Source organism: Triturus cristatus, chromosome 8, assembly GCF_964204655.1.
Source record: "Triturus cristatus chromosome 8, aTriCri1.1, whole genome shotgun sequence".
In the NCBI taxonomy this organism is placed as follows: domain Eukaryota; kingdom Metazoa; phylum Chordata; class Amphibia; order Caudata; family Salamandridae; genus Triturus; species Triturus cristatus.
The window spans coordinates 841,654,570-841,677,237 of record NC_140591.1 but is presented as its reverse complement, the minus strand read 5'-3'; the positions used below and the strand labels follow the sequence as shown (position 1 = coordinate 841,677,237).

Sequence of the window (22,668 nt, the reverse complement as noted above, 5' to 3'; positions counted from 1 at the left end):
GAACCTGATCAAAAGTTGTGTTTTAAATTTTGATCAGTTCACAAATTGATGTTTGCACACAGATCGGATTTATGAGTTGTGCATCAATTGCTACTTTCTTCAATTTTTTCATGACAGGTTTCACCATAAAAATTATGAAGAAATCTATCAAGATAAAATGCTTAGGCATACATTTTAAAAAATGCAGTAATTGGTGTGGTAAACACAGATTCAACATGTTAGGTTTCATTCTAAGGAGGGAAACTCAGGGAAAGTTAATTATGTTACCCATTGAATCCCCCTCACCAGGGTAGCAGGAATTACCCCATGCACTAATTATCACCAAATCTGTCTTTGTGCTTTTATCATGATGATATCCATTCAGATAAATAGCTTTCAATAGGTGAGTCTGAGGTCACGGACGCAACCAAGTATGCACATTTTTCTACCCGATGCATAACCTCTAACAAATCTCCACTTCTCTTTGCGCTGTCAATACAATTATACATTTATATTTTTTTGGGGGGTGGAGGGGCAAGAGGGGTGTGTGTGTGTGTGTGTGTGTGTGTGTGTGTGTGTGAGAGTGTGTCTGTTCGTCTGTCTGTCTTGGTCTCCAGTGCAGTTAGTGCAGTCACGGCAGGGACACCCAATTGACAGCACGGCAGGCTTGCTGAGCAGGTATCATTTTTACGGTAGCCACTCAGCAAACTTATTTTATTGAGAAAATAGACTCCCAAAGTTGGAAATGTTTGTCTCTATACAGAACACATATGCCCAGGAATGCAGCGAGCTTTCTCCCATGTATGGTGGCCATTCTACATTAACTCTGCCTGTATCCACCACACCTCGGGCAGGGAAAATGAGTGACGCTGGCCAGACAAGAAAAAAAAAAGAGAAAAAGAAATTCAGGTGTGAACAGGGAATGGGGCTTTGGAATGGGCAGGGCCCCATGCAGAACAATACACAAGATCCTCTTTTGTCCCACATAACCACCAATAAATGTCCACCTCTTTCTTCTTTGTCCTGACAATATCATTATATTTTATAAACATAGAAGGGGAATGTGGAGTATGTTATGTGGATGTGTGGGGGGGGGTGAGAAAGTCATGGGACCCATATATTCTGTCCATTTTTCTGCAGTCTCTAGGTCTAACTTTGCTCTTGCGCTACCATAACAACATAGAGGATAACTAAATAAATAATTAAATTCATGCATTGATATCGATGACACACAAAGACCAGCCTGATGACAAATGACCTGCCCACTATAACTCTGTAGACAATGCTTAGAGGGGCATTTAGTACCTGGTGGACAGTCAGCAGATATGCCAGAGGGGATAAACTCATGGCCTCTGTCACTCAGGCAGAAGACCCTCCACCCTATTTAGAGATCTTCTCCACCCTGGCCTTAAATTCTGTGCTGTGAGGGCAGCCACAGCAGAAGGAACCATTATTTTTAAAACACCCAAACAGTGAAGATCTTTGTACTTATAAAATTAACTCTCAAAGAGAGGGTTTCATTTTTCAATACAGAACACAGATGGCCAGATGTGAACCAAGCTTTCTCACTATGTATGTGGGTCATTCTACATTTTCTCTGCTTGTATCCACCATGCCCTGGGCAGGGAAAGGAGTGATGTAGACCTGGCAAGTAAAAAAAACAAAATCACCATACAAGGGGGGTGGTGCCTTGTGCTAAGAGTAGCCAGGAGACACTTTTGCTCCTTCTGTCCCCAAATCAACATCCACCGAAAAAAAAAAGCTAGGTACTGATGTTCTAGGATCTGTTTACACACCCCTTAACATTGGCTGCTCTTTGCAGTGATTTCTAGCTCGTTTGCCAGGCTACTGCGTGATATCAGCTCCTGGCTGTGTGACCGTGTGAAGGGAGTCGTATTCTGTAATACAACGGGGGCACCGTGTGAGTTGACAGTTCTGGTGATGGTTGCCCCACCTTCAATAGGGTGGGACAACCATCATTGTGACTTGGCAGCTTTGTGGCAGATGGTTCACTAGGTCAAAGGTTTACAGTAGCAGAGCCAGTGGAGGGTCAACCAGTGATAATACAGTGCTTCCTCCAACACTAAAGAGAGGGAGGAATGGCAAGTTTGGCAGCTTGGATGCACTGTAGAGTTATGATGGTGCTCCTACTCCACCAAACTCTAAATGAGGCCCTTAGTTCCTTAGTTTCACCTCTTTCATTGCTCCTGGTGCATTAAAGCTACCAGCATGCACTATACAGAGATAAAGAAAACAAAAAATGATCTGAGAAACAGGTTGAAAGTAGCTTCAGAATATTTGGTTAAGGTCAAGAGAAGAGAAATAGGGTTGTAACCACTCCACCTTTGCACATAAAACATTCATAATTTTGGACTTAGCACATCTGACCTTGAGAGTGTGGCATCAATGTCAACAATTCAGTCATTACAAATTGTTTCCTACTATTAGTAAGACCCCCTATATTTCATATTCTCTTTATGAGGCCACAAACTCACAAGGGTGTTGTGTCCTGTGAGACACGTTCTAGTGTCTCGACAGGCACAGAGTTAGTAGCCACTCCCTATGGGAGTGGGCACACTTGCACCCCCACATGCATCCCTCACAGGCGTCATGAGTGATGTGAGCCTGTTAATAAAAGGTCCTGAGTGCATGTGCTTGTGGCCAGTTGACTAACCCGAATCACTGTGTCTGCTTCTGTCATTCAACAGCATGAGGGCCTAGCGCCCGCCCACTGGCTGTCCGATGCCACCTCAAGCAAAGGATTTGCGCCACCCACACCCAGTGGTAAACAAGCACCGCCACAAGCCACAAGGGCAAGCACGCCAAGCGTTAGAAGAGGGTGCCCTGGCAACGAAGAAGCATGCTACACCCGCCTGGAAGAATGTCTGTAGAGGTGAACGCCCAGCAAGAGAAGACACCTTTCTGAAGAAAGAAGCACTGCTAAAACCAGCAGGGAGATCCTCTACATCTCCACAGCAGCAACGGAGCCCGGAAGGGGCCAAACGCAGCACAGTGTCCTCCCTCACACTGCCTCAAGCAGGAGTCGGCAGTGACCCAAGGCTGACGAGAGGAGAGTCGCACACCATAAGTGGCCAGCCGCCATCACAGCTCGCTACTGCCCGTAGAAGCCATTTCCTGGAGAGGGGACGCCTGGAGTAGGAGCATCAAGAAGCTGCAGCTCACCACTGCCCGTGGAAGTCATTCCCTGGAGAGGGAACACCCTGAGTAGGAGCGTCAAGAAGCTGCCTGAAGAAGGAGCACCCAAGATGAGTTGCTGCTCTCCATGCAGCCGAGAAGGGCGACTGAAGGTTCGCCTGAGTGGTCCGGATACCATTGAAGTTCAACGGCCCAGTTGGCCGTGTTAGAACATGGTGCATGTCATTACACCCGGAGAAGAAGCAGAAGAAGAGTGGAAATTGTGTCACCCCGAAGAGCTGGACAAACACAAGTGCGTCAAAGGCAACGAGAGGAGAAGCACGAAGACTAGTAGAACCATAAGCCAAGAACACCTCCAAAGACACCAGACAGCCACCAAGGTGGACCGACGGCCCTGGAGAAAGCACCAAGAGAGAACCACACGTAAGCCGCCGCGAGCGCAAACCGCGTTGCTCCCATCACTTCACAGTGAGACCGTCCAGCCCTAAGTGTCGGCATTTGGAGTCGAACGGCATCCCTGCCCCTGACCGCAAATGCCGGAGGTGCAAGAGAAGATTCAGAAGAGGCAGTCACGTGGCTAAGACGTCTATCCAGAAACTTCCTCTCCTAGTGAATCATCGCCACCTGTCGTCCAGGCCCAATGGCAGCTATGTCATCAGCGCCATGTGCATGACACCACACTCAGCAAGAAACGTGGTAGTGTAACCGGAGGTTCTATACCAAGAATCGGACAAACAGCTGAAGTCAGAAGAGGAAGTCCTGAGTGGCAGGGCCGGACGATGAAGAAAATCCAAGCTACAACAGGAGTGAGTCCTGACACAGCGACAGCAAGGGAAGGGGGGAATAACCCGAGAAGGAACTGGCACCCGCACAGCGGGAGTCCGAGAGTAAGCCGCACAGCCTGCACGAACCGAGTCTCAAGCCCTACTTTTCTCAGCGTGTTCATCACTCCTGCGTCATCAAACTCCCAACAGCCCAAGAAGTACAAGTACATGAATGCAAGTGCCTCCCCAGAGAACATGGAGGCACCTGGCCACTCCCTGTCTCAGGTGATCGACTCCAGACTAGACGCATGCATTCATCAAGGCAAGTCATCACCCGCCATCGTCCGGATTCACCACACGGCTGGCAATACTACCATGCCAGTCTTCATCAAGTGCGTCTACCGACACCATCTTGAATACACATGGGTTGGAGTCCTACACTATTGCAAAACTAGCTCACAAGGAAACTCCGAGGCTACCTGCTAACCTGGTCTGCACCTGAACTGCGGCAGCGAGAGCATGTCCTGACCAAGACCCATACACCTTTGAGGTTTGTGCGAGAGACTAGCTACTGGCTCCTCGGCAGTTCGCAGCTGCCCCCAGCTGGCACACACGTAGCCCCATCGCAGCCTACCAGCAGTCCCTTCCCAGGCGGGAAAGCTGGAAGAGACATTGCCCCACCGACAGGTCACTGGACACAGCAAGACAGCCTAATAGAGACTTCAGGCAATCCAAAAATAATCCAGTGAACTTTCACCATAGACTCCCACCATGATCTTGATGCACCCAGTTAATGAACTGTTACCCACCACATACCATCCTCAATGTCAGCGAAAGGAAGCCACCTGGGACCCAAGGGCATGCTTCCACCAGCATGCTACTTGAGTGCAGCTGACATCTCCAAGCAAGCGTTCTTGTCCTGAATCACACAGGTTAAATGATGAGTGCCTGCCGAGATCGTCCTGCTACAGTCGGAGTCACCAGTCCTGGTCGGCTGTCTTCTGGATGCATGACCCGAGAAGCTGATGGACCCTGTGGTGTATATTTTCATTGTTATTTATCCCTACAGGTTGGACTAGTGAATCTTTGTTTTTATTAAAATTTGGGAGGAATGTTGTGTCCTGCGAGACACGTTCTAGTGTCTTGACAGGCACAGAGTTAGTAGCCACTCCCCTATAGGAGTGGGCACACTTGCACCCCCACACGCAACCCTCACAGACGTCACGAGTGACGTGAGCCTGTAAATAAAAGAGCCCGAGTGCACGTGGTCGTGGCCAGTTGACTATCCCGAATCACTGTGTCTGCGCCTGTCATTCAACTGCATGACGGCCTAGCGCACGCCAACATCACAAAGGGCTCTTTTACAGGCAGACTACAAACTAATCCATCAATTCTGTGTCAAAATGGCTATTTCCCTTCTCAAATTGTATTTTCTATGAGAAGATCAAAGCCATTCATGATTGTATTGTCTAGCTTCTGGTTTCATCCTGTCTCATGCTGCATGGTTACAAGCTGTTGCCCTTTTTTGTCATACGTCTCACAGCTCTACCAAAGATTAAGGAAGAGAAGGAGGTTTCCTCCTTGCTTACCTTCCTAAATTCGGGTTCCCTAAATGATGTATGTCCATTCAGGATTCTAAAATATTTAACTGCAATTTGTACACCTGCTTTTACTTCCTTAGCACCTGTTTTCATCTGCCAATTTTACATATTGGATAAAAGAAAGAGGCTGACAAGCCCCTTTTAAAGAAGTCAAATTTGGACCCCAGGGCAGAAGCAAGCCATAGACTCTTTTCCCAGCAGTCACTAAAATTGGTGAGAAGTTCTGCCTCAACAGCTTTCTAAACATCTAGAAGAGCACTTCAAGATCTTTAGGTACTAGCTGGATGCGTTTAAGGCCTGGTTTAGGCACTGAGACTTCTTTTTTTTTTTACACGCCACTTGAAAGCTTGTATTCTTAATGCTACCATCATTTCTAGATTGAACTATGCCAATACTTTTCACATTATCCTCCCCTCAGCCATCTACAAGCTTCAGTGCATTCAGACTATGGCAGGAATAGTCATTAATTTCAGGATGTTCTCTAAGACTCATCAAAAGTTGCACTGGTTGCCAGTTTCTAGAATGATGCCTTATAAGGTGCTCTGGTGTGGCTACAAAGCCTATTTTGAAACTGTCCCTATGCTGATTATTTGTTTGGTTCCAAGTCTACACGATCCCTTCATTTTCTCTCTTTCCACCTGCTATCAGTCTCCCTTCTTTAGAAAAGCTCAGTTGTTGGAGAGCTGAAGAGGACAGAGTAGGACTTTCCTTTGTCTTTTGTTGCTTCCTCCATTTGGAACACACACACTTCGCCTGTGCAAAAATAGAGGCCTATTCAATGTATACAAAGCCTGTTAAAAGTTCATTTATTTTATTGATTATCTTCAAATATTTTCCAATGTTATTTAGTTCGACACCAAGATTGTTCCATGCCAAGATTCCTTAAGTCGTTTTTGCACTTCATGCCAACTAATATATTGCACGTATAGCTTTTTAATATACTTAGTGGGCTCCTTCAGGCACCAAATGCAGGACGGTGGCAATTTTAGAAGAAATTAAGCAAAAATGATAGGTTGCGACTCTTGTCCTTTAGTGCTGGAGCATTATAACATGAGGGAAAGCTCAGGTATCTGACTGCTGACCTATGTGTAGAATAAGAGACAGTTCAGCTATTTGAAGTCTGAATGTATAATTTATGTCTAACCAGAGGCATATTGCTGCCGCCTAAACCAAATGCCTCTATGATCAATTTCCTAGAGTGCACTGTAGGACAGATGTAGAGTTTGCTTTAATGTATGACTTGTGTGCCAGGATGGTGTCTATCGAGAGGGAATACATGAGCAGTCTCCCATGTGTAGGCAAAGCATTGCTGTGCCCTGCCTTTTCAAACTAGTGTGGTTTGGCAGCAAAATGCTTGACAACCCTTATTCTGCTGTGAAACTAAGCTTGGGTTTCACAAAAACAGCATACCGCTGAAATTGTGTGTAATAGTTTACCAATACCAAGGCCAAAACCTGCACCACAAAAACACTATGCTGTGCATGATTTGTTCCAGTATTACAATGATAAACTGGTCTGTCTGCATGGTGTCTCCCTTGATCTTCGTTAAAGGCCATCTCTTTCTCTACCTAGGCCAAGCTAATTGCTATAATTAGTACAGATATTTAGGAACAATCATTATAGGGAATATTCTTCCCAAATGAATTTTGGAGAAAGTCAGAACATGTTACATTTTATAATGCACATTGCCCCTGCAGGATTTCAAAACATTGATATTTTAGTGCATTAGACACTTTATGTGCTGGGGGCTTGAAAATAGAATTGAAAGCATGGTTATCATAACATGTGCCATTGAGAGGCACTATTTCTGTGTCTGCTGGAGTGATCTCTATGCAGTATATTTCCAGTCAGCCACATAATCTATATCTCCTGGAGTCTTATGGAATACTTGTGTGCTTAGAACACCAGTGGCTGCAAAGTTATTTCAAAGCAACTCCCTCTTTTGCCAGTTTTTTAGGGCTGGTGACTTCCTGCATGGATCTAGCTCTGCCATCTCACATAAGATCTGCTCAATGTGGGTTGCTAACAACAAATATTTTTTTTTGATTTAGAGTAGCACAGAATGTGGGCACTGTAATTAACAGGAGGTAATATTGCCTGCTGATTAGCACTCACTTATTCAATCTCAGGAGTAACGGAAGATGCAATAAGAAACAACCCAAGACTTGCTAAGCACACTTCCTGAAATCAGGTATGTTAACCCACTAAGCTTAATATTCTGAGATCTATGCATGCATGTGGCCTCAAACAAGCATATGTTGCAAACTCTCGATGAGCAGCCTGAAAACGTACTTATGGTCTACAGTCAAGAGCATTTTCTTGAAGATAGAATTAAAAACGTCTTTAAGTCTGGCATTCCAGTACGCTCCCCTTATGCTCTCAGGGTTTTCTACCCACCCTGACCTCAGGGACAGACTACCCGTACTAATGACACAATGGCACTGGAATGGAAATATTAAATACTGGTCAAACTGTGATGCATTCTACATGCCGGAGATGCAGCGGCCATGGATCATTTATGACAACACCTTGTATTTCTTATTGAGGAAGAGGCCAAACCAAGAAAAATAAATCGTTCAAAACACGAATGCCAGCAAGCCTGTGTCTTTCCTGCTGTAATCGCCCTCTCACTCTATATCACTTCCTACAACATCTGCTCTCCTATCAGTCTGCCTTTCTTTGTGTTACCCACTAAATGTCAGTAAAACATGAAAAATTATGCAACTCCACTGTGTGAATAACTTCTTTTTAGTACCTGGCCCCCATCTTCCTAATGGAAGTGAGTGCCGCGAGGCAGTGCAATGTTTACTGTTCAATGCAGAAGAGATCACAAGAGTCACGATCTGTGGCTTCATTCCCTGCAAACAGGAGTGTGCCCTGAGAAAAGTGTAAGCAATGTAAAGTGTCCTCATGGAGAGCTTGCCCAAAAACCAGAACCCAACAGTGCTTCCACCTGACATGCATAATAGTGGATCTGCACAAGACTACTGCCCTCCCACTGAGCAATAACAGGACCACATGGTGTCAAAAAAACTGGTTTCTTCACATACACAAGGGAACAGAATAGTTGAGTTGGATCAGGACAATAACTGGTTTCCACCTTTACTGCCAATGTCAGCATCCGTAGGCTACTCTAAGTCCTGGTCCAGGGGCTTTCCTTGTTTGAAGAACCACCATAGCATTGCCAGGGATGGAAGGTGACAGGGTCAAAAATGGCTATGTCCCTTCAATTATTCCCACCCTCGCTCCCCCGTACTTCCCTCATTGAGGCAACCTGCAGAGGATTTTGCTGCAAATAATCCTAAATCAGTATCTTCTCTACACTCCTCCTTAATGACTGAAAGGGCTAGGGCAGCACCCACCAAGAAATTAGGAGGGAGACCCAATGCCAAGTGCGAGACACACTTAGTGGTAAAGTTGGCTTATGTGTAATCCAAAATGTTTGCCCACATAGTGTCCACCTCCTGAATTCCAAGGCACTGGGTCGCCAATAGTTCCAGAGTATATATATCCTTTAGAGTGGAAGGGGACAAGGACCCCTAAAACAGCACCTGGTATTGGCTTAACTGGGACCAGTTCCATAGTCTAACTCTTTATCCGCCCCTTTGTCCTGTTTCAGGTTTTTGTTTTTACATGTTATTCTTGTGAATGAGTACAGAGCCAGACACTCTTGTGCTTTGAGGTTCCTGTTGTGCTTGTATTCTTCCACCTGAGGTGAAGTGGGAGAAAATGTAGAAAGCTATTTGACAGTAAATGTGGATTAATAGTACTTGGGAGAGAGATACATATGAGGCTAGTAGATCAACTAACACTATGATCAGTGTGGTTTCAGCATCATTTTTGGATTAGAAGACAGACAGTCTTTAGCCATGCATGGCTGATTTCAAGTAATTGTTAAGGCTGGGAGACACCTTTTTCTTGTACCAAGAAGGAAGGGATTTTATCATGTTTTCTGAAGTCTATGCAGTCACACACTATACAAGATGTCATTATAAAACTATGGGGGCAAAACACATACATCATTTGGAGTTATGTGCACCCTAGCTCATGCAGCAGAACACAATTCAATACATGATGCCCAGATAAAGTAAATTGGTTGTAAATCTTCTCTATGACGTGAGATGGGGAGTCACCCTAAATGGCGTGCCAGCATTATTGCCCAATTAATCAGAGACAACTAGATGGCAGAAGTCTGCTGTATACCTATGCAAACTCCATCCAATCAGATGAAGATAATAATGATGAAGTTCCAGACCGTAACCACACCCAAACCGAGTTTCATTTAGTGAAGACAAACATTGGAGAGGTGTGGTGCAGCGGCCAGGGCAGCTGACTTCGGAGCACAGGGTTCACTGTTCGATACCCGGCTCCGGCGACCGCGCAGCTCAGCAACGTGTGACTCTGGGCAACAGCTCACTTAATTTCCACTACAGCCCCCAGCGCCTTGAGACCCGTAAGGGTGAATAGCTGCGCTATATAAAAACAGACTTACTTACTTTAGTCTTTTTGCAGCCAAATCGATTACCTGAACTGAACACTTAGCATACTACAGGTTAAAGGGGCAGGTGGGGTTGGCTAATATAGCACACCAGGTGTACAAACTAAAATCCATGGATGTTCTGGACGATTTTAAAGTTAAGCAGGCCTTAATGGCACCTTAAGATGATAATCAGGAATAGCACATAACAAAGGTTTGATCATTTTGAAAGTAGGCTTGAAAAGCCAAATACACCACAGCCTAAGGCACACTAGTGTAAAGAAGTGTGGGTAAGTATGCCCCCTCCCAGTGAGTGTCATTCAATAGGGAAGATATTGTAGAAGTTGAGGTGGCAAGATAGAACACACCTAGGAGTTAAGTGATCATCAACAACCAAGCAGGTTAATTAACCTTACATCTAGACACTGCATTTGCTGATACCAGTTTAAGGAGAATTGCTCCATGGACTGAAAGCAACAGGCTCAGTCATGAGAAGCTAAGCATGATGGGCTAAAACGCAGTGCTTAGTGCAGATGAAGTGAGATTCGAAGGAAAGTAAACCCAGAGTAGAGACCCATAGAAACAAACGCAAGCTGAAAAGCATGAGGACTGTGGTACTGCAATGCTAAGGTGGTAATCCAAACAGTGCTGTACTATATCCTCTAGAATTATCAGGGATCTCTGCCAATACCAGGGACCCAGAAAGGCAGGGTGTTTTCCCCAGTTTGATGTAATTTGTTTTCTAGAGACCTGTGTGAAGCAGCAAAGATAGAGGAGCCATCTATTAGAAGGATTTATATTAAACGTACATGTCCAACTATTAGCAGTGTGGATATCTGAATAAACTTAATGCCGATATCTTTGATACAAAATATAATTAATATACTATATTGGGCCGTATGTTTTATAACATTGTCCACAAAATTGCAAACTTTATTTGTTTCACACATGAAAAATAATTCCAAAGCTTCTTATGTAGATCTAATACACTCTTGGTTATACAGTGATTTTAGGTAAGTTTTAAGTCTAGCATATAACTGAAAGTAACATGGTGAGTTTAGGCACAAAGTCACTCATCATGCATGCACCCATTCTTGCATTAGCACGCTCTCCCACGCACATTAGTACATGGAAACAGACCACCTCACCAATAAAGAGGCAATTTCTGACCGGTGCCTCCAGAGTCGGCTGTACTTGTTTTCAAAGCATAGTGCTGAAAAAATTGCATGAAAAAGTATGTGTCCCTGCAAAGCATTTAATGGTTCTAGTTCAAAAGCAGAGAATAGGAGAATATAAGTTGCAAATGGAATCTGGTCTTGTAAATCTTTGTTTATAAATAACTGCCCAGTTTGAATTAGAGTGCAGACTCGGTGGTTTTTTAATAGGCAAAGATTTACAGAACTGCTATTATACTCTAAATTGAGGCCAGATTCCATTTGGCTGTTATATCAATGCATCATACATCTTCTTTATGTCAATCGTAAACCTTGTTGTGTGGAATCATTTAGGATTGCACTTCTTTGCTCTTAGCAGAAGAGAACTTCATCAGCCTTGTCACAATAGATTTCTCGTGACTCTAGTTCTGAGAACAATTGTTAGTGATGCCCAAGTACTGTAGGTCCTGATGAAGGTTGATGGATAATTGAAGGTTGTCCGCCAAAACATGCGTCATACCCTTGTTACCAATCCTTTTAGCTCCCATAAAAGAGGAGGCTTTCCATAAGGCCTTTAAAAGAGCATAATTCCACAGTGACCCAAACCTGTTTTGACTAACTTCTGGCTGTGTTCCACCAAATCAACAACACAATTGTTTGCGATGCTCACCTATTGCTTTCTGTTGCATTCTGCAGTGATCAACGCGGAGCACTCTTCACTCTTACACCAACAATTAAGGTGGCTAGGCCATACATTGAATGCCTTTATTCTGCCTTTATTCTGACACTAGGGGTCTATTAGGATGGCGGGCGGATCGCCACCGCCGGGCCGACGGTAGCCACCGCCGGCCTGGAGGGGGCGATCCGCCCGCCATCTATGCCAGAATGAACCCCCACCATATTAGGATGGCTGAGGGGTCCGCGGCGGATGGGATGACCGTCTGCCGCTTTTCCGCCTGTCGACGAGTCGACCAGGCGGAAAAGGGGCATAATATGGTGACGGTGTCTGCAAGACACTGCCATCCACATCATGATGCATGCGGTCCTTCCTGTAGGGGGCCCATTGCGGGCCCCCAGAGTGTTGGGGGTGGGGGTTGCACATGGGGGGTACCATACTTTTGCATGCACAAGGTGGCAGGCACAGCACGGTGCCTGCCACGTTGTGCATGCAAATGCACTACATGCAGTTTGTACATTGCAGCGGGTGCTGCTTACAGCACCGCCCGCAGCAATGTACAAAATGCGGGATGCGCCCTCCAGTGTGGCAGGCGCATCCTGATCTGAATGGCGGGGCTGCCCCACCTATGGCGGGCGGTCCCTTTAGCAGTTGCGGTGGCATCGTAAAAGATCCCAAAATGTTTGCCTGTACCACCAAATGCTAAACCATCAATGGTAAGTTGGTTCAAGTAGGAGAAAGCTACAGTGCTTACTCACTCCTAAAATTCAATGATCTTATCTTAAATCCATCAGTTGTAAAAATAAAAAAGAATATTATTTTATTATTTATGTGAATTAAATGGGTTCTAATGATGCACTTATGGGAGTAGTGGTGATCAAATAGGCAAGAGGCTAAGCTTGAAATAAAGGAGACCTGCGCTATAAACTTACCTTTTAGCATTTTAACAGAAGAATAGGAGATCCTAGGCAAATCAATATATTCATGTGCGCCACATTGTTAACATGTGTAACATAAGGTACACCTGTGCAATTCAAATCTGTATTGAAAATGACGGTGCTGTTTCTAGCCTGGTATTGTCCAGATTCCATATTCTTGCAGCCCTTCTGTATCACACCCTGTTTTCTATAATCCGTTCTCAAATAGACTCCATTCACATAACACTATTCTATGCACAGCACCTCATGATCAAGACAATCTTGCTCCAATGAAAAATGTTACCCTTGGAAGTCAGTTGCTTCTTGGAGCTACATGCACTGTGTCAAATACCTTATGTCGAATAAATAAATGATAAAAGTAGAACTACAAAAAGGTATGCACACCTAAATATTTTTAGAAGTACTATTGTACTTCGGCAGATTGCTCTTGCTATTAAGTGGAGTATGTGCAAATTAATTTAATAGGCAGAAAAAATAGTGTGCTGATGAGACCTATAAATTGATAAATATGTCCTCAATAAGGCTCTGAACACCTTCCTATCGCTACATTATTAGGCATGTGTACATTGTTGACTCAAAGACAGATTGACAAACTAAACCACACATTGTAATCTAAACCATACCTTTGCAACTCTGTTTATTGGGAAGCATGTAGTAACCATCCTCACAAAGACAGCGGTAGCTCCCCAGAAAATTACGGCAGATTTGGCTGCAGCCGCCATTTTCATTTTGTGGGTCCCAACATTCATTTATATCTAGAAAACATGTTCAAGAAAACACAAATATAAGCAGATTGTTGTAAACAGCAGTACTTTTTGGTACATTATGACATTGTATGTTATTTGGTTTGTCTAATTGACTTCCTAAAATTATTATTTAACCATTTCCAAGGTACTCATCTGCCTTAACTCAGAAGAATAAAAGTCAACTTTGCACGAATCGACACCTGTAAACTGAGTTCCTTTAGTAAATTCATACTTTTCACACGTGTATGTGATTTGTTTTGGGGGGTTACCCATATATGATGAAATGAAAGCAGAACCCAAAGCATGCACACCATTGGTACATTTTTCTACATACATTTCCTTTATATTTCTACTGCGCCTGTAATTGTATTAGGTTTGGAGTTAGCCAAGACTTTTTGAGTTTGCTAAAATGTAGGGGTGGGTGGTAAACTTTGCTCCACCGGCGGAGTTCACGGAGTTTTACCACTCTGTGCTCCGTTTAAAGTGTGCTGTTTTGCAAAAACTATGCCAATCGCTGCATGGAAGAGTTTTCTGACGCCCACCTATAGTTCTCACCTTCTCCCAAACTTCTTCTGCACACACTGGTGTGCTGCACAATCCAATGCCATGGAAGTTCTTCTGAAGCGCGGGCCATAAGTAGCACTTCCTGCAGGAATATGCCAAGCTCAATGCTGCCATTTTCAGTCAGGACAATCCCCCGGGAGCTGAGATCGTCAGATAGTGAAGAGGGATCAACTACAGCGCAAACCCGAAGGAAGCAGCGCATGCTAAAGTGGGAGGGGCGGCGTAGATGTTCTTTCTGTGTAGAGCGATAATAAATGCACGCTTCTTGTACAATATGGGACCAGGCCCTCTTCAGTAAAGGCAGCTCTTCCCGACCCAGCATGGCGCCCTTTTCCAGCCACAGTATTCATAGTATTGTCCAAACTGCTCCATGCACAGCACAGATGAGCATTTTATTTTCACAAAGATCACACTAAATCAATATTGTATCAAAGATAACAAAAATTCATAGTCATTACGCAATAGATCCGCCCTAGCAACAATCAACAAAATAGAGTTTTCCAAACATGATACTTTCCTCACTTCCTTTTACATGATTACCCACTAGCTTCCCAGTTTTCCCATATCCTGACTACCTTAGTAATGGAACCCACTCTTTTTTCATATAGAATTTCTCGATAATAAACTCTTTGCATCTTTAAAATCCATTGGGAAAGTGTTGGAATATTATCAGATTTCCAATTATCCAAAATAAATGACCTTGCAACCAAGGTAGAGATAAATACCATCTGACGTTGCCAGATGGTCATTTGCACAGTAGATATTGTAATGCCAAACAGGGCAGCATACGGATCCGGGTGAAGATTACCCTGCAACTTCCTTCTAATTTCCAAACAAAACCTCTTTTTTTAATCAAATTATATAGAGGACATGTAAATGAAACATGCAGCCAGTCCCCAATAGCTTGTTCACATCGAAAATATCTAGCTTCTACCCCAAGAACCATTTTATGAAGCTTTGCGGGAGTTTAATACAGCATCCATTTGCTAATCCAGCCACCTCCTTACGTAACATGGTGGCCAGTCCCATCCTTTAACAGAAGTTAACACAGGGCCTTATGCAGTAGACAGAGACCTGCTGGGTAATGTCCATATAGTGTTCCTTTGGTTTCTAGTAGCTGTAGGTGGGACGTAACATGGTGGCCAGTCCCATCCTTTAACAGAAGTTAACACAGGGCCTTATACAGTAGACAGAGACCTGCTGGGTAATGTCCATATAGTGTTCCTTTGGTTTCTAGTAGCTGTAGGTGGGATCTGTTCTGAAGTGGGCAGGGAGTTTGCACTGGTAGGCATTGGTGTGTCATCTTTAGGTGTGGGTGATTTACCCAGGTACTCTCACTAATGCTGAAGTGACAACAGTAACATTGAAGCTGTATATTGGTATTCCTAAGGGGTGGTGGGTCAGAGTAGAGTGTCTAGCAGGTCCGGTGTCAGGTACGATGCTAGACATCAGCCGTTGCATCCCGTGCTGATGAAGATATCGGGTTGCAATGTTGAGTATCAGTTGTTGATGTGAAGCATAAGGTACTTATGGGCATTGAGTACAGGTGTAGATGGGGCAGATAAAGGTACGTGGTTTTATTTGAGGTTGTGAGATATCAACTGGTGCCTCAAGTGAGGACATGCGACGATTCAAATGCTTATGGGGAATTATCCGAAGCACAGATGTGCCGTGGGATAGTATCTGTTGTGTCATAAGGGGCATCATGTTTAGAGTGTGGCCACAAGACAGGTACAAATGTCTCAAACTTGGTAGCAGGGCATTCCCTTGGATAGTAGTGAAGGATATGAGACATTAGATTTGCCACTTTGGTGTGGTCGAGGAGTGTCTGGTTCATTTCAAAGCTGTTGTGTGGTTTGGTACTTGTGAACTCAGACTTCGCCCTGAGCTCTTCCAGTAAACAACATACATTTTGTCTTCCTCCTGATGAAATATGAGTATTTTAGCAGCAGGTCTTGCTGACTGCTGCTCTATGAGGGGGAGGGGGGGGGGGGGTGTTGGAGGCTGTCGGGCAGAGTACCAGTATCTCAGTACAGTGTGAAAATACTGCATCACTACTAGGCTAATGTAGTGAATTCCAACAGGAGAAAATAAGTGCTACCTTGTATGGTCATTCACCCTCATGACTTATGGGGCAAGCAGATGTTTTCTTAAACACGGCTAGGCTCAGGTGGTCCCTACTTGCAACCCGCAAATCCTCCTCCTCCCCCCTGCCTCCTGACTGTCACCCGGCTCCTTGGTATACCAGATAAACTCACTTTATTCCGGCCACTACAGCCCACGGGGACACAGAAAACACTGCGTTTCAAATGTGAACTTTCCCCGCTCTAGCTGTAAACACAGCTGTGAACAAATACAACTTGACAGGGCTGCGAGTGCCCACTAGGCCTCTGAGTGACATTTCCATATTTAATGAGATGCTCTATTTTTTCGGCACTAGAACTAACCAGCGTGAAAGTAGCTAACGTGTGTTTACTGCTGTAGCATGCGTGTGACCACAAATGCATGTATTGACAGAGAAGCACATTTTTCCAGATTTTCTTGCCAGGTCAGCGACTGGGATGGAAGGAATGTTGCTCATAGTTTCCCAAATGCTGGATGTCTCTTTTGTGTTATCCTAATCAGTACTCAGTGCACTGCTGTAACAGAGTGAGACACGCTTGCAGGCCATGGTCACAGCACCTGCAAAAGCAACCGGCCATCGGCAAAATAAAAAAAAGGTTGGGCGGAACTCCGCAGAATTTTGCAGAGTTTTTATGTAACTCTGAAAGTTCTGCCCACCCCTACAAAAATTATACTTATAATATACTTACTTACAGGGTCTTTTAGTCAACTTTATTCATTCATTGGTCTTTTATGGTCTCATTCACAGTAGCTTCTGTCAACTGCAGCATACAGCATGGGGCAATGGGTCAGTGCACTGCAGCAATCGGCGAATTTCATTATGAGTGACGGCATTCTACTTTTTTTACAATGATTAACTCCACACTCATGATAGTTCCCCTCAATGCAAAGGATTACAATTCCAGTGTGTGCTTTCTGAAACCAAAAATAGTTTTGCTTGTAGCCAATGTTTTCATTATAATACTGTAAGGGTCTCAGTAACTCCCCTAACAAAGTTTATAATAACCATGCCAAAAAACCATTTACAAAGCTCTGGTGCCATTTGGCTAGGTTTGCATTGGAGAAATACCATATACTGTCCTTGCCACTGTTTGTTTTATTTGCTCTAATCATTTTAACTCAGTGGTCGAAGTGCATTGAAAAATAAGTATGGGGTGATTGGTGTGACTGGCCAAAATGACGGTTGTCCCTTCGAGAGCTCTTGCTTCCCAGAGGTGACTCTGTAACTATCCAGCTCCTGAGTATGCTATCCTATCCCCTAAGGGGCCACTCGCATTCCTCTTATCTACCCCGACTTCTTTGCTGCCCAAACGCAAGAGGGGCTTGCTAGGCTGCGATGTGCTACAGGTCTGCACAGCGGCTGCTGACGACCGCGGGGTGAACAGGCTTCAGCGCTCCCCTCGAGTCACAGCAGTAATGAGCTTAGCCGAAGGCCGACGGCCAAACAACACTTTCCCAGCTGTGGTCCCCTGGAGCCGCGGGGACGCGTTGCTTTTCCTGGTTTGGGCCCAGAGCGACACTGGTGATGGACGTGCACTGCCCTAATCACCGCACTGCCTATGGGCCATCTGGGAGTTATGTGGCAGCTGCCCGTGCCTAAATGGAGCCTCGCTGGAGTATGTAGTAGCTTCTTTGACACTTCCCTGGCCCTTTGTTGGTTCGGGCATCCCGCGTGGACCTCATAGTGTGGGGTATCAGGGACTCTTATTACTCACTTGAAAACAGTACTCCCGGGAGCAGAATGTTGAGTATTTCTCAATTCCCACCTCAGGCCTCCACACGAAAACCAATTTAACTGGCGGTCTCGTGAACCCCGTCGGGGAAGTGGACAGAGAAGAGAATGCCTTGACCTTCTAGGTATCTTCTCACTAGTCTTCTTTTCTTTCTTCAGGATGAACTTTCCCTTCCTGCTTTCTCACTCTTATTCTACTGGTATTGTGCAGATACTGTAATAGAAAGCACACAATTACTATTTCTCTTGAGTTCCCTCACTTCCACTCCTAGATATCTTTCTCCTAAACTTCTTATCAATTGGTCAAGGGCCTTCGCTCCTCTTCTATTTGCTTTTAGTATTTAACAAGTAATATCCTAGACCATAAACAAGACTGTTTAGTTCTCTCTCTCTTAGTACGTTCTCACCTTTATAAAATGTAGCTCTCACACACTCATTTGGTCTTACTTGTTATTTTCTGTAACTCTCCTTGTTTTTTTCTTCCACAGGTGAACGAGCTTGCAGGATGCCGTTGTCAACCCCTTGGAGAACTCAGGACCAGAAGATTACCGGTATGTGAACATTCTACCTATGCCTATTTAGATTTTACAACCTTTGAACTAAAGTTAATTCCTGTCTAACTACTGCCATAACGAAACGCGCTACCCAACACCTTAGCCTAGCACAAAACTAACCTGTACACTGACTGACTACTGCATCTTCAAGAAATAACTCCTCTCTAAGGGAATACGTTGGTGAAATGCGCTGTTCGAAATTCAACCGCGGCACTTCACAGCTGAGCAAGACCACGCGAAAGGACCCAGGCGCGAGAAACTAGACAGCCAACCTCTCTTGCATTCCTCCCTGTTGGGAGAACTGAACTGACTGCCTTATTTCACGCAACAATCACCCGCGATTTAGTTCGAGCGGGTGATCATTTCCAAATAGTTTTTTCCAGGGCTGTTGTGGCGCATTGGAGTTTATGAACTCCTTTCATTCCAACCCTGACATGGGGGGAAAGGCCATGATGTTATAACACCCATAGCAGAGCTTTTAGGCCTATGCGACGCACGCCTATTTCGGTCCTAATGCGGGCGGGAGCCACCTTTCCTGCTCATAACTGTGCTGCCTGGACTGGCTATCTCCTGCAGCTGGAGGTTTCCGAGAGCAAGGAGGGACCCCACTCTTTTACTCTTCATGGGCCTTGCCGAGCACCTCCGCCTCATGCTGGTAGTGGTTGTCTGCTTCTGCTACCATCCTGTGAGCCGTGTTTGATCTGGTGTTGGTGGAGCCTGCAATACTACGGTAAAAAGAAAAAACCCTCACCTTCTCCTTTGCTTTGAGGTCTTCTGCCTTCCACCTTTTAGATCTACGGGGTCTCAATTTTTGCCTTTAGGGATTTTGACTACACGTGCTGCCGGGGGAGACTACCCTGTGCAAGCAGGTCATGAGTGTAACCCTCAACTACTACCCGACCACTGCTGACCACTCTGGAGCACTGGTGTCCTCCCTAGATGTGTATATCGGCGCAATCCAATCCCCCGGCCTCTCAATGGAGTGCATCTGAGGCTCTCCCGCCCTCTCAGGCAGGAGGCTCACCAAATGCAAATGACATTCTCCCGGCTATCCAAGATCTGAGAGGTTGGTGTTGATGTGTCTCTCCTACACAACAATATGCACAATGTATTGGACCGTGTGGCCGGCGCTGAGGGGCATATCACCGACCTCGAAGATTCTGTATCCAATCTCAGGGTAGAGGTGACTCAACTTACAAAGGCATCCTGTGGTCCACTTACAAATTTCGACACCTAAAATATCCCCATACAAAAATATTGTGATCAAAATATCGATATAAAAATATCTACAACCTATCCTTATAATGGTAGGTACAAAAATATCGGGGGGAAAATGTCGATGTCATAAATATAGTTGTACAAAATATCATTTTTTATTGATAATTATACATTTATAAAATAAATTCATATTAAAGAATATAATTAATTTTAAAAATGATTTAATATACATTTTAACAAATATAACAAATAAACTTATTTTTTTTAAAGTTAAACACACATATAATAATGAATATATATATTTACTTTAAAACAATTATTAATATAATCATTTTAATGTATTTTATAATTTTACAGTTATATAAAAATTTAACAAATATATATATATTCCTACCCTATAACACCACACAACTCACATCGAAAATAAAAAAAAATATTTACATAATTAATTATCAATTAAACAAATACTATTTTTTTTTTTTAATGGAGCACCTAAAATGTAATTAACTTCCCACCCTTTACACCTATAATCCCCACAACCCACACCTAAAATTAAAATGTAAAAACATGTATAACACAATTAAAAAAATTAAAATAAGTAATAGTATTTAACAGCTAATTATAAAGTCAGTAAAATGTATTTACTTCCCACCCTTCACCCCTACAAACCCAACACCCATACACAAATTATCAATTAATTATAAATTATCAAATAATCATTAACTGCAAATAAATTACTTCCCACCCTTTACCCCTAAAAACCCCACAACCCGTCAACTAAAATTAATTACTCAATTTTCATACTTAATTGTCAATTAATGAATTAATGTTATGTAACAAATAATTATTAATTAATTAAAAATAAATTACTTCCCAACCTTTACCCTATAAACCCCACAACCCATGCCTAAAATTTACCCCAAAATTTTAAAAACACATTATAAAATCTCAAATTAAAAAAAATAATAAATAAATAGATTCATTAATTTACTGTCATTAAATTACTTCCCACCCTATTCCCCTATAAACTGACAATGGAACTAAATAACACAACCTTTAACCCCTTCAGTGCCCGCCCCTTTCCCCGCCCAGTGCCGGCCGTTGCATTAGCGGGCGGGGTCTATGACGAGCTGGACTCGTCATGGGCACAGCGCCACCGCGGCCCATGACGAGTCCAGCTCGTCATGGGCACTGAAGGGGTTAATAGAAATAAAAATAATAACTACTAAAAATATAACACATACATTAAAAAACATAAACAATAATTATACAAAAAAAATCACATATATTAAAAATATATTCTAAAATATATAACAATAATTTTAAAAAATCGATATTTAAAACAAATATATTTTTGCAAATGATATTAATGACTTCTATATATTTAAAGTCTATATTTATTACCTTAAAGCCATTATTCTTGACCACGGTATTCTTGCTGTCGATATTTCTGTATCAAGATATTTAAAACTCGATATTCGTGTAAGTCAACGTTTGCACCTCGATTTGTTGGCTGAAAACCCATCCCCTAACGTGGAACTCCGAGCAGAAGACACCGAAAATTGAGCCCGGCACAATAATCTCTGGTTTGTGGGGTTTATCGAAGGGGTTGAAGGAAATTCACCTGGGGACTTTTTGGAGCATTGGGTGGCCCCATGTTGGGCTTTTGGGGTTGTGAGGCAGATCCTTCTATTATTTCATGTTCTGGGCTGTCAATGCTCGCTTATTGTTTATTTGATTTGTTTGATGATATGATAAATATCTCTGAAAACCAATAAAAATACTTTATAAAAAAAAAAGTATGTGAACTGTGATCCTGAGTCCAATGGGGGCAGGGGCAGTAAGCGTGGGAGCGGGACCAAAGACATGGCTTAACAGAACAAAATATTCTGTAACTATCTTTTGGTCTTTCACCTTCAAGTAACTGGAAATAAAATAACACACCTTAAATGAAAAATAAATGCTAGTTAAACTAATCAGTAAGAAATTCACTTTTTCATGGTGTGAAATTTCAATTGGTAAATGTGATCACTGCAGATGTCTGTGGGTGTATCCAGAGAGCCACAAACTTGAATTCTGGTTGGTGCAGTGGGGAACAGCGACTGGTGAGTTTTTAGTGGTACGTGGTCCCAGACTGTGATAGAAAGCACTGTGAATATGTACAGCATTACACACAGTATAGGACAGGCTGACACAGAGTGCAGAAAAAGATTTAGGTTTAAGATTTTTTCAAAAGTGCATCCAAAATATTGCTTTGAGTAATATGCAGACTGCACCTAGTGTAATTTTATTCTAGCAGACCCTTTAAAGGATGCACTCCATAGCTCATCAGGCCACCTTACAACACCTCTCGAAAAGAATACTCTTCCAGTGACTCCATCATTTAAAGCCAATGTGGGCTACTAAGCAGCTTTACATTTGCAGAGTTGCCATTTACATTTCTTTCAGACAGCAGGCACCCTGGTAAAAAGGCCTGTTTCTTGTTCAGCTGTCTGCCCCTCCCTCAGCTTCACCGCAGAGAAGAGAGACTCTATCCCCTTCCACTTCAGTTGAGCCATCTCATATGTTGGAATTAACAGTCCAGGGATGGTTGCCTTTTAACAAAGTATGGAAACCGTTTTTGTCAGATCAAAAAAGTATAGGTACCCCATGCCTTTCAGATCCCACCCACTTCGACCTCTGTTTTGACTGCTTGGGAACAACTGACAATATTCGGTGGTTCTGCAGTATGAAACTATCAGTTAGGCGCACTGAGATCCAGTGAATCAGCCTGGACAAGAAACTGGTGCTGAATCCAATGAGTGGAGAAAAGGAGGTGCTGAAATGTAGGGATGTTGTTAACATTCCTAACGTGCTCGTAGGACAGGGGAAAGTGTTTTGCCAACAGTGGAAAGGAAAAGTCCGGCACAATGAATTTGAAACCGAGTAGAAATATTGATTCTTTCCTTCTTTCACTGTTATTGCTTATTTAGGATTACATGGCAA

The 22,668-nt window shown here is 43.5% G+C and overlaps 1 protein-coding gene across 1 annotated transcript in view; it reads right to left on the bottom strand.

Annotated features, from left to right (window-relative positions):
• PROS1 (protein S) overlaps positions 1-22,668 on the bottom strand; it is a 308,818-nt gene that overhangs the window by 209,912 nt on the left and 76,238 nt on the right. The window contains exon 6 of the mRNA XM_085622337.1: positions 13,369-13,500. Coding sequence (XP_085478463.1) covers positions 13,369-13,500 — 132 coding nt within the window. The remainder of the gene's footprint in view (positions 1-13,368; positions 13,501-22,668) is intronic.